Source organism: Scardinius erythrophthalmus (assembly GCF_964197995.2).
Source record: "Scardinius erythrophthalmus genome assembly, chromosome: 12".
NCBI lineage: Eukaryota > Metazoa > Chordata > Actinopteri > Cypriniformes > Leuciscidae > Scardinius > Scardinius erythrophthalmus.
In genome coordinates this window covers 41847926-41860415 of record NC_138232.1, presented here as the reverse complement: position 1 = coordinate 41860415, position 12490 = coordinate 41847926, and the positions used below count along the sequence as shown (strand labels likewise).

The following is a 12490-nucleotide window of genomic DNA, read 5'->3' as shown; positions in this document are numbered from 1 at the left end:
GTCTGACGCGGCGCTGCTGCTGCTAGGTGACATATGATGAGCCTCATTGGTGATATATTCGACATATGGGGAGAGAGTTGTGGAAGGCCTGTACTTCATGTTAAACATGAATATCACCAAAGACAACGTCGGCAGTGTTGACGGCTAAATAGGCTACAGAACATTTCGGTCTGTATTGACAGGTGCAATATTTGTATATTTGATAATATTTTTATTTATGTCAAAACCTAGAGACTTTCAAACATCAAAATGTCATTTATTAATATGTATTCAGGTCAAAATTACACAAACATATTTTCCTATTAAGATATATAAGAGATGAGCAGTACCTCTGGAAGCGGCAGGTGTTGAGTCCGATCTTGATGGAGACGGCGCTGCCCGCGTTCAGATGACTGCCGTGGATCGTGATCCTCGTTCCTCCAGAGATCGGCCCGTACGACGGCAGCACACGCGTGAAGTACGGCGACTGGACAGGAGAAGATATGAAATATAATCACTTCAGCTGGAAAAAAACTTTTGAATTTCATACATTCAGTTTGTAACACAAAACTAGAGAAGCCGTCCTTGTTCGGTCTTATGTGTCACACTGAAACTCAAAAATCTGAAAAATGATCCGCACACGAATATAGGCCAAAAAGCTCACAGGATTTTATTGTCCAGAGGCCACAAATAAAGTGAAAAAGTGCAGAAATGTGCTAGGTGTGCAAAACGTGTTTGGGTTCAACCCTTCATCAGTGCCAGGTGTCACCAAGCATACACCTGCGGTCATTTACACACCGTTTACACAGGTGTATGCTTGGTGACATATACCAATACATATTTGTGTGCAGATCTTTTTTGAGTTCCTTTTGGATCTTACGCACCGCAAGAAGTTATTACTCATCCGTTTGGGACTAATGTTTGGCGCTTTGCCTCTCCATCCCCTTGACACTGAAACTCACCACAAACGTGAAGGCTTTAGGAGACACGGCCCTGTACTCCGGCAGACAGTCTCGCACACACACTTCCACCTGAGCTTCCTGCACACGGTAACCTGTGGCATCGGCCAAACGACACACAATCCTGCAGAGAGAGAGAGGGGGGGAGAGAGAGAGAGAGACGAGGGTCTTAGACGGGTCTGGATCATAGACTGTAAAAAAATATGGGCGTAGTGTCTGTGACGTCACGCGTAGTGTTTCTGAAGAGCATTTCTGAAGCCCAAAGTGGGCGGAGCCGGCCAGCGCCATCTTGGCCGCGCGTCACTCCCGGATAAACGCAAATATGCAGCGAGCAGACAATCGGCTAGTAGTGACATCAGCGGCAATCCACCTGTCACTCAAGTGGCCACGCCCTTAATTATTTACAACTTTATGGCTTAATATAATATAAACGGATGAGTTATAAAAATATTCACCCCCATCACAGTCGTCATGAAGGGCAAATTAGCTATATAGACCAAAACATATATGCACCAGGCTGTAAACATGTTTTTTTCTGCTGTAAAGTTGGGCATTTTAACATGAGGGTCTATGGGATTGAGTCTCTTCTGTAGCCGGTCTCTAGTGGCCAGTCGCTGAACTGCAGTTTGTCTGGGCACACGGCCGCCGGCGCTAAACGTTCAAAACAATGATCGAGCGTCCGAACACGAGACAGACGGGTTACAGGCGCTACATGAACACACACCACTGTAATGAGAAGCAGTAAAACCCTCACTGGACTGGAAAACGGCTCTCTGTGATTAATGGGACGGACAGAGAATCCTCCCATCATGCCCTGGGGCGGCTCGTGAGTTATTAACCGCCCTGCGTCTGTGTCGAGCATTTCTAGTGCGGATGGGAGAAGAGTTTCTGTGTTTGCTATGAAACCCTGATGCTTGTTTAGCTCCAGGAGACTGTAAAGTCATTGTGACTCTGTTTCAGCAACAGGACTGGAAACAGTCGAAAAGCCAGGAAAGCGACTGCAGAAAACAGACGTCACTGCTGTTCACTGAGAGACGCTGATCTACAGTGATGGGTATGGACGCTTGTTTCTGCTGCAGAATAAAACATTTTAATTCAAAAAAAACTAAAATCAACAGTTTTAAATGCTGCAAGTGAATTCTGGCATCACAACCATTTAATGTGTGGTTTGAATAATGGATATTAACCTTCAGACTGAATTTGTTATTAAGATTAGACGATGGAAAAAGTGATCTAAAAAAGTGTATATAAGCATGCACAATTAAATATCAAATAACAGATGATCTATGAGCAAAATCAACTGATACGGCTAAATGTAATAAAATATCAGCATCTCTTATATCAGCAGATAACCGATACATGTTCCAATACATTGTTCATCAGTGACAATGGTGATGATCTACTGTTGCTATGGTTACCGTCAAACAAGGTTTAATTGTTTCATTGCTTTTCAATGAGAGATACGAGTTAAAGACGCACCGATATTAAAATCCTGACCTATACGGCCCGTTCACACCAAGAGCGACAACTGTAGCGATATATACACTGCCGTTCGGGATCGGTAAGATTTTTAATGTTTTTAAAAGAAGTCTCTTCTGCTCACCAAGGCTGCATTTATTTGATAAAAAAGTAATATTGTTAAATATTATGACAATTTAAAATAGCTGTTTTTTATTTGAATATATTTTAAAATATATTTTATTCCTGTGATCAAAGCTGAATGTTCAGCATCATTACTCCAGTCTTCAGTGTCACATGATCCTTCAGAAATCACTCTAACATGATGACTGGGCCATCTGACCAATCAGAGCAGAGCAGCGCTCAGAGAGGCGGGGTTTAGAGAGACTGAATCTTCGATCGAAGCGTTTCAGACACTGAGAGAAAAGAGCTGATGCTGCAGTGGAGATTATGAGGAAATTAAAGTGTTTTTTGAGCTTAGATGCATGTAAACCTGTTGTAGGAGACTCTTTAAACTGAATTAACACAGAAACTGTGTCAGTATGAGAGACTCACTGCTCAGCGCTGACGTATTCCTCCTCGATGGGCGTACAGGCCACTTTCCCGATCCGCACGCCGTTCTGGATGTCTTTGAACTGAAGGCCCAGGTTCTCCCCGGTGATGGTCAGTCTGGTTCCGCCCTGCCGTGGACCGGTCTCAGGAGACAACTGGACCAGGACAGATCAACAGAAGAACGTCAATGAACTATTCCTAAAAAAAGCCATCAGGGCTGTGTTTCCCGTATAACTGTGTAACTCGCTGCTTCACTCCAGAGTACGATACATCGTTGAAGAAATCAACTAGCTCTAGTCACGACTGTTTCCCGAAACCATGTTGTTGCAAATTGTTCATTCAACCACGTTGGTTAATAATGTCATGCAGGTGTTGGAGTAATAACTACTGTTAATGAATCTGTTTGAGATCAAATTAATGCGAGATGTTTCTACAGTTCTCATGTTTCTCAGTTATTTTGCTTTATCCCCAGATTCAATCATAGGCTCGTTCTTACGCAGTAGAGCTCGTTCACACTCTTCAAAAACAGTGCTTTAAACCTCTTGACAAACTAAATGACATTTGTATGTATTCTAAATAACAGATATAGATTGCACTGAATGTCAGCTTGATTATTTTGCTCAAGATCAGGATTTATTGAGTCCACATGTCATGAAATCTACAAACTCTGCTTCTAACCACAGGTCGAGATCTGTCGCTCCAAACACACGACTCTGCGATGCTGTTTGCGAATGTTCGTTGTAACGATGGTTTCGGGAAACACTGACTCGTTGAATTATACTGATAACGACGGAATTTGCGAACTTAGTTGGCTAACGATACTTTTGGGAAACACACCAGTTCATCAGCAGTGCCGATATCTCCAGCCAAACCAGCGCAGAACACAAACACACACTCACGCGGAGAGCGAAACGAGAAGCGCACAGTAATTGGTTTCAGAGGGACTGCTTTCATTTGACATTCACACATTTCTACAGATACACGGATGAAGATACGAGAGCGCAGCCTGAGAGAGTAAAGCAGAAGAGCAGAGAATAGGTGTACATCTTCTGAACAGATGGCTCTCAAAGCGCCTATGGTGTGCTAATAATCCATGTGATAAATTCATTCTTCTCCAAATTAAATTAACACCTAATCTAATAAGTAAAAGACGACGGCGGCGCCGCACAGATAGAGCGAGCGCATGAGAAATCGAATGACGAGAACAAAGGAGGAGTTTAATTAACACGAGGGGATGTAAATTTAGTAAGTAGACGCTCTAAAAGTTAATATTCCTCTGGCAGGAGGACTCAGAAGGCGACTAGAAAATCTACTTCGAGAGACAGAGACAACGGGAGAACATCGAGAACGGAGTGAAGAAAAGAGGAAGAGAACTGTCCCTCATCAGCACCTGTAACATCACCGGTGTCACGATATCAGGGGTTCGACGGGCATGTGATCGGATGATGACAAAAAAAGAAGTTTACTCCTTATCCAATTAAACTTTTTAATAATAATACTAATACTGCAATACTTTATAATGTTTTTGTATTTTCTGATTTTGTATTTTTTATTTAAATACTAAAATATTGTTTTGAATAATAATAATAATAATAATAATAAAAAATAATAATAATAACAATCATATTTATTAATTTGATTGTTATTATTAATCAAAGTAATATTTAATTATTTACATTTACAAAATACAAATTATTTTTAAATCAATAAACATTATTATTGCAGTAATACTATGGTAATGTAAATAAAAAATGTATAATTACTCAATAATAATCCTTTTATTTAAATGATAATATAATAATAATAATAATAATAACATTTATTTTATTTTTTTTAATGTAAATAACATATTTTGAACAATAACATTTAAAAAACATCAACAATAATAATTATTGTTTTTATTAAACAAAATAATATTTTTTATTTACATTTATAAAACAAAAAATGTAAACATTTTTAAAAATCAATTATTATTACTATTATTATTATTGCAATGCGGTTGTACTAAAAATTAAAAATGTTTTTAATTAATCATTAATAATAACAATAATAAAACTTTTATTTAGAGAATAACAGCAAAATGATAATACCATCATTTAATACTTTCTTTGCTTTCAAACATTAAAACAAAGCTTTTACTTTATTGGAAACCGCAGGGAGACCATAAAACTCCTCTGTTGATGACAGATTAATAATCAAATCTCCTTACAAATTGTGTGATGCTTTAATGATCTAAACAAAGGTTGAAAGCAAAGAAAGTAAGACATAAAGAAGGAGCAGTTAATGGTACTGTACAGTTTCCCTGCATTGAATAAATGTACAGTAGTCAACATTTGAAGTGGATCAAAACCTTTCATCAAAGTTATACAGGAATTTTGAACAACCCGTTCTTGTCTTAGGAAAACTTTGATCCACTTCTTTGATCCACTTCAGATGTTGAGTGCTGTGTTTAAAATGCATTTGAAAATCGAAAGATTTACGCAATTCACGGTCATCTTCTCAGGTTGGAAAATAAGTAACTCCGCATAAATATGAACGCCCACACGCCTGGTGTGTTGTGTGCTGTACTGACCTTGGTGATGCGCGGGTGTGTGCAGCGGCTGTTCCCGGCGCTGGCGTGCATCCATGTGTTTTCCGGCTGAGCACACTCCTGTCGCAGGGAACACTTCCGGTCCTGAACACACCAGCCACACTCGAAGCTGGACTCGGCCTTCAGACACAGACCACAGCTCTCCCTCAGAGCGAAGCACTTGTAGAGGTGCGCTGAGGAGGAGAAGATCACACACACTCAATCTCACGGCAGAGGAGAAGATCACACACACACTCAACCTCATGGCAGAGGAGAAGATCACACACACACACAACCTCATGGCAGAGGAGAAGATCACACACACACACACACACACACACACACACACACACACACACACACACACACACACACACACACACACACACACACACACACTCAACCTCATGGCAGAGGAGAAGATCACACACACACTCAACCTCATGGCAGAGGAGAAGATCACACACACACACAACCTCATGGCAGAGGAGAAGATCACACACACACACACACACACACACACACACACACACACACACAACCTCATGGCAGAGGAGAAGATCACACACACACACACACACACACACACACACACACACACACACACACACACACACACACACACACACACACACACACACACACACACACACACACTCAACCTCACGGCAGAGGAGATCACACACACACACACACACACACACACACACACACACACACACACACACACACACACACACACACACACACACACACACACACACACACACTCAACCTCATGGCAAAGGAGAAGATCACACAATCTCTCTTAAAATAAACAAATATATAAATTAATTAAATAAAGCTAAATTGAGAAAATAAAGATTGAAATAAACAAATATATATAAATTAATTAAATAAAGCTAAATTGAGAAAATAAAGATTGAAATAAACAAATATATATAAATTAATAAAAATATGCTAAAATAAGAAAACAAATGAGTAAATAAATAATAGTAAAATAAATAAAAATCCAATATCCCACATTTGACTGTCAAATGAGTTATTATACCAGCATTAATCACAGATGAGCAGCGCATGAATCATTCTTTACAATATTGCACTTTTTCTGCTTATAAAAGGTGAAGCACACTTGCTCACGGCAGCAAAAGATGCTCTGAAACATTTACAAATGCAGCAACTCTCTGCAGCATCCAGTGAGGGTTGCTAGGCAACCGGCTACAGCGTACTGCAGCGGTTGCCATGGTTACCTTGCATGTTGTAAGGGTTGTCGATGATGAAGTTTCCATTCCACACCACAGACAGATTAACGGGGAGATCGCTGATGTCACTTCCTTCATAGTTATACTGCAACACAGAAACACAAATGAATGTAACGGGATTAAAACACACATGAATAATTCATCTTATATTATATCAGATATTATAATAATCTTCAGCAGCTCCTGAGGTCACATGACCGTTCTCGACCTCTGCTCTGGTTTATTAATATGATATCATTTATTTAGGAGCGGCTGCATGTATGAGGGGTTTACAGAACTGGTGTGTCTTCGGTCAGAAAGGGCAGATGAACATCCGTCACCTGAAACCCTTCATCCCTCCTTCATCCCTCCTCCATCCCTCCTTCACTCTCCTTCATCCCTCCTTCATCCCTCCTCCATCCCACCTTCATCACTCCTCCATCCCTCCTCCACTCTCCTTCATCCCTCCTTCACTCTCCTTCATCCCTCCTTCATCCCTCCTTCATCCCTCCTTCATCCCTCCTTCACTCTCCTTCATCCCTCCTTCACTCTCCTTCATCCCTCCTTCATCCCTCCTTCATCCCTCCTTCATCCCTCCTTCACTCTCCTTCATCCCTCCTTCATCCCTCCTTCATCCCTCCTTCACTCTCCTTCATCCCTCCTTCATCCCTCCTTCATCCCTCCTCCATCCCTCCTCCACTCTCCTTCATCCCTCCTCCATCCCTCCTCCACTCTCCTTCATCCCTCCTCCATCCCACCTTCATCACTCCTCCATCCCTCCTCCACTCTCCTTCATCCCTCCTCCATCCCACCTTCATCACTCCTCCATCCCTCCTCCACTCTCCTTCATCCCTCCTCCATCCCTCCTCCACTCTCCTTCATCCCTCCTCCATCCCTCCTCCACTCTCCTTCATCCCTCCTCCATCCCACCTTCATCACTCCTCCATCCCTCCTTCACTCTCCTTCATCACTCCTCCATCCCTCCTCCACTCTCCTTCATAACTCCTCCATCCCTCCTCCACTCTCCTTCATCACTCCTCCATCCCTCCTCCACTCTCCTTCATCACTCCTCCATCCCTCCTCCACTCTCCTTCATCCCTCCTCCATCCCTCCTCCACTCTCCTTCATCCCTCCTCCATCCCTCCTCCACTCTCCTTCATCCCTCCTCCATCCCACCTTCATCACTCCTCCATCCCTCCTTCACTCTCCTTCATCACTCCTCCATCCCTCCTCCACTCTCCTTCATCCCTCCTCCATCCCACCTTCATCACTCCTCCATCCCTCCTCCACTCTCCTTCATCCCTCCTCCATCCCTCCTCCACTCTCCTTCATCCCTCCTCCATCCCACCTTCATCACTCCTCCATCCCTCCTCCACTCTCCTTCATCCCTCCTTCACTCTCCTTCATCCCTCCTCCATCCCACCTTCACTCTCCTTCATCCCTCCTTCACTCTCCTTCATCCCTCCTTCACTCTCCTTCATCCCTCCTTCATCCCTCCTTCACTCTCCTTCATCCCTCCTTCACTCTCCTTCATCCCTCCTTCATCCCTCCTCCATCCCACCTTCATCACTCCTCCATCCCTCCTCCACTCTCCTTCATCCCTCCTTCACTCTCCTTCATCCCTCCTTCATCCCTCCTTCACTCTCCTTCATCCCTCCTTCATCCCTCCTTCATCCCTCCTCCATCCCTCCTTCATCCCTCCTTCACTCTCCTTCACTCTCCTTCATCCCTCCTCCATCCCTCTTTCACTCTCCTTAATCCCTCCTTCATCCCTCCTTCACTCTCCTTCATCCCTCCTCCATCACACCTTCATCCCTCCTCCATCCCTCCTTCATCCCTCCTCCACTCTCATTCATCCCTCCTCCACTCTCCTTCATCCCTCCTCCACTCTCATTCATCCCTCCTTCATCACACCTTCATCCCTCCTTCACTCTCCTTCATCCCTCCTTCACTCTCCTTCATCCCTCCTTCACTCTCCTTCATCCCTCCTTCACTCTCCTTCACTCTCCTTCATCCCTCCTCCATCCCTCTTTCACTCTCCTTCATCCCTCCTTCATCCCTCCTTCACTCTCCTTCATCCCTCCTCCATCACACCTTCATCCCTCCTCCATCCCACCTTCATCCCTCCTCCACTCTCATTCATCCCTCCTTCATCCCTCCTCCACTCTCCTTCATCCCTCCTCCACTCTCATTCATCCCTCCTTCATCACACCTTCATCCCTCCTCCATCCCTCCTTCATCCCTCCTCCACTCTCATTCATCCCTCCTTCATCCCTCCTTCACTCTCCTTCATCCCTCCTCCATCCCTCTTTCACTCTCCTTCATCCCTCCTTCATCCCTCCTTCACTCTCCTTCATCCCTCCTTCATCACACCTTCATCCCTCCTCCATCCCTCCTTCATCCCTCCTCCACTCTCATTCATCCCTCCTTCATCCCTCCTCCATCCCACCTTCATCCCTCCTCCACTCTCATTCATCCCTCCTTCATCCCTCCTCCATAACACCTTCATCCCTCCTCCACTCTCATTCATCCCACCTTCATCCCTCCTCCATAACACCTTCATCACTCCTCCATCCCTCCTTTATCCCTCCTCCACTCTCATTCATCCCTCCTTCATCCCTCCTCCATCCCACCTTCATCCCTCCTCCATCCCACCTTCATCCCTCCTCCATTCTCATTCATCCCTCCTTCATCCCTCCTCCATCCCAGCTTCATCACTCCTCCATCCCTCCTTCATCCCTCCTCCATCCCACCTTCATCCCTCCTCCACTCTCATTCATCCCTCCTTCATCCCTCCTCCATCCCACCTTCATCACTCCTCCATCCCACCTTCATCACTCCTCCATCCCTCCTCCATCTCTCCTTCATCCCTCCTCCATCCCTCTTTCATCTCTCCTCCATCCCACCTTCATCCCTCCTCCATCCCTCTTTCATCTCTCCTCCATCCCACCTTCATCCCTCCTCCATCCCTCCTTCATCTCTCCTCCATCCCACCTTCATCCCTCCATCTCTCCTCCATCCCTCCTCCATCCCACCTTCATCACTCCTCCATCCCTCCTCCATCCCACCTTCATCACTCCTCCATCCCTTTCATCCCTCCTCCATCCCTCCTCCATCTCTCCTTCATCCCTCCTCCATCCCTCCTTCATCTCTCCTCCATCCCTCCTTCATCTCTCCTCCATCCCTCTTTTATCTCATCCTTCATCTCTCCTTCATCCCTCTTTCATCCCTCCTCCATCCCACCTTCATCCCTCCTCCATCCCTCTTTCATCTCTCCTTCATCCCTCCTTCATCTCTCCTTCATCCCTCCTCCATCCCTCTTTTATCTCTCCTTCATCCCCCTTTCATCCCTCTTTCATCTCTCCTTCATCCCCCTTTCATCTCTCCTTCATCCCTCCTCCATCCCTCTTTCATCCCTCCTCCATCCCTCTTTCATCTCTCCTCCATCCCCTTCATCCCTCCTCCATCCCCCTTTCATCCCTCCTCCATCCCTCTTTCATCTCTCCTTCATCCCCCTTTCATCTCTCCTTCATCCCTCCTTCATCTCTCCTCCATCCCTCTTTCATCTCTCCTTCATCCCTCCTCCATCTCTCCTTCATCCCCCTTTCATCCCTCCTCCATCCCTCTTTCATCTCTCCTTCACCCCCCTTTCATCTCTCCTTCATCCTTCCTCCATCCCTCCATCTCTCCTCCATCCCTCTTTCATCTCTCCTCCATCCCTCTTTCATCCCTCCTTCACTCTCATTAAAGCTTCAGAGAGTCTGTTCTCCACTGCACTTCTTCCCTAGACAAACATCTTCTTTTATTTAACAACTGTTGTTTGCTCATTACACTGCAGGTCCTGAGAGCAGCTTCAGGAGTGTGTGTGTGTGTGTGTGTGTGTGTGTGTGTGTGTGTGTGTGTGTGTGTGTGTGTGTGTGTGTGTGTGTGTGTGTGTGTGTGTGCGTATGAGAGTTTGGTGTTTTAATTGTTTTGGTTGCTAGTTTTAGGGTTGATTTTAACACACCATCTTTATATTATCCCAGAAATATTGAGATAAAAGTTAATAGTTCAGATAAAAACACTGATGTCTATGCTAGCAATGAAAATAGAGTGAATTACCTTTTAAAAGTAACTTGACATTTCAAATAAAGATTGTGTGAATTACATCGTTACACCAGTAGGTGGCGACAAGTGACTGTTATAAAATGTATTTATTGAATCATATATTCAAAAGATTCGTTAAAAAAACGCTGATTCATACATTAATGAAGCAAGTGAAGTCTTTCAGTGAGTCATTGAATCATTCACTTAACACGATTTTTAAACAGACTGCAGCAATTAACGTTTGTCAGAACCTCTAGTAAATCACGTTATTTAGTTTAATTGTCTGTTCAGAATCATGATCTCAATTTTAAACAAAATAATCGTGACTCTCAGTTTATCCAGAATTGTGTACCTCTAACATTAATTCAAATACACACATTCATGTCACATTGTTACACTTAATTTTGTTACACTTAATTTTGATTTACATATATTAAAAACCATTATTAAATTATTTAATCTATTTCATATATTAGAAAAGGTTTGTAGTCACGCCGTCCTCCATCATTGATGAGAGACTGGAGGAGAGGAATATTCATGTGTTGGTGATGGTGATTTAACATGAGGAAACACACACACACACACATGCACACACACACGCACGCACACACACACACACAGAATAGAGATTAATGAAGGAACACTACAGAGAAATAAATATGAAATGCTTCAGAACGAGAGATATTCGTGTACAAGTCATGCTTCAGATAATTGGTTATTTTGATAGCAGGCCTGCATTCAGTTGTTAGAAACATACACACACACACATACACACACACACACACACACACACACACACACCAGAGGTACCTAATCACTAAGCGCACATATAAGCAGTGATACCTGTCTCAGTATAAAGCACACACTGTCATTCATTATCTCCAACTGCACCCGTGAGCCACGGATAATTAACGAAGCACTAATGATTTGGTCTCTCATTAGTTCAGAAATGAAAGATGATTTATGGTCTGAACGAGAGCTCTGGTTGTGCTAGATGTACAGTATGTTATAGTAATGTATTCACGCCACAGGCTGCAGACGTGCGCTCGATTCATCTGGCGAGAGACTGACACGTTTGAGCAGCCGGTTAACCTCTCGCCGGCGTGGGAAGACCAGCGCTCGCATAATTAAATAAAGGAGAAATGATGCGGAGAGGCTGAAGAGGACAGTGTTTGTGAGCGGCCTCTATCAGATGATAATCACTGCAAAGAGTTTCATTTCCTTCACTAATATATGTGTTCTATATAAAGAGAAAACAGCAGAACGTGTGCTTGCTATTCCCTCGTCTCACCAACATTACTGTTACCACAACTACTACAACCACCAATACCAGAAGTGAAAACTCGTTTAAAAATTCAACAATCCATGCATAAATAATGTAATAAGTAAATAAATAAATAAATAAATAAATAAATAAATGCATTACTGCATGCATAATATTTTAAGTGCCTAAATAAATAAATACATAAATAAATAAATGCATAGCTAAATATTGTTAGTGCATAAATAAATAAATGCATTAATGCATGCACAAATATTGTTAGTGCATAAATAAATAAATGCATTAATGCATGCACAAATATTGTAAATAAATAAATAAATGCAAAATTGCATGCATTACAGACAAAAGCAATGTCTGTTGTGTG

General features: G+C 43.2%; 1 protein-coding gene across 1 annotated transcript in view; it reads right to left on the bottom strand.

The window, feature by feature from the left end:
* plxna1b (plexin A1b) overlaps positions 1-12490 on the bottom strand; it is a 156478-nt gene that overhangs the window by 37846 nt on the left and 106142 nt on the right. The window contains exons 11-15 of the mRNA XM_081381179.1: positions 6768-6864; positions 5521-5711; positions 2952-3103; positions 942-1062; positions 330-466 (exon numbers count right to left, since the gene is read on the bottom strand). Coding sequence (XP_081237305.1) covers positions 330-466; positions 942-1062; positions 2952-3103; positions 5521-5711; positions 6768-6864 — 698 coding nt within the window. The remainder of the gene's footprint in view (positions 1-329; positions 467-941; positions 1063-2951; positions 3104-5520; positions 5712-6767; positions 6865-12490) is intronic.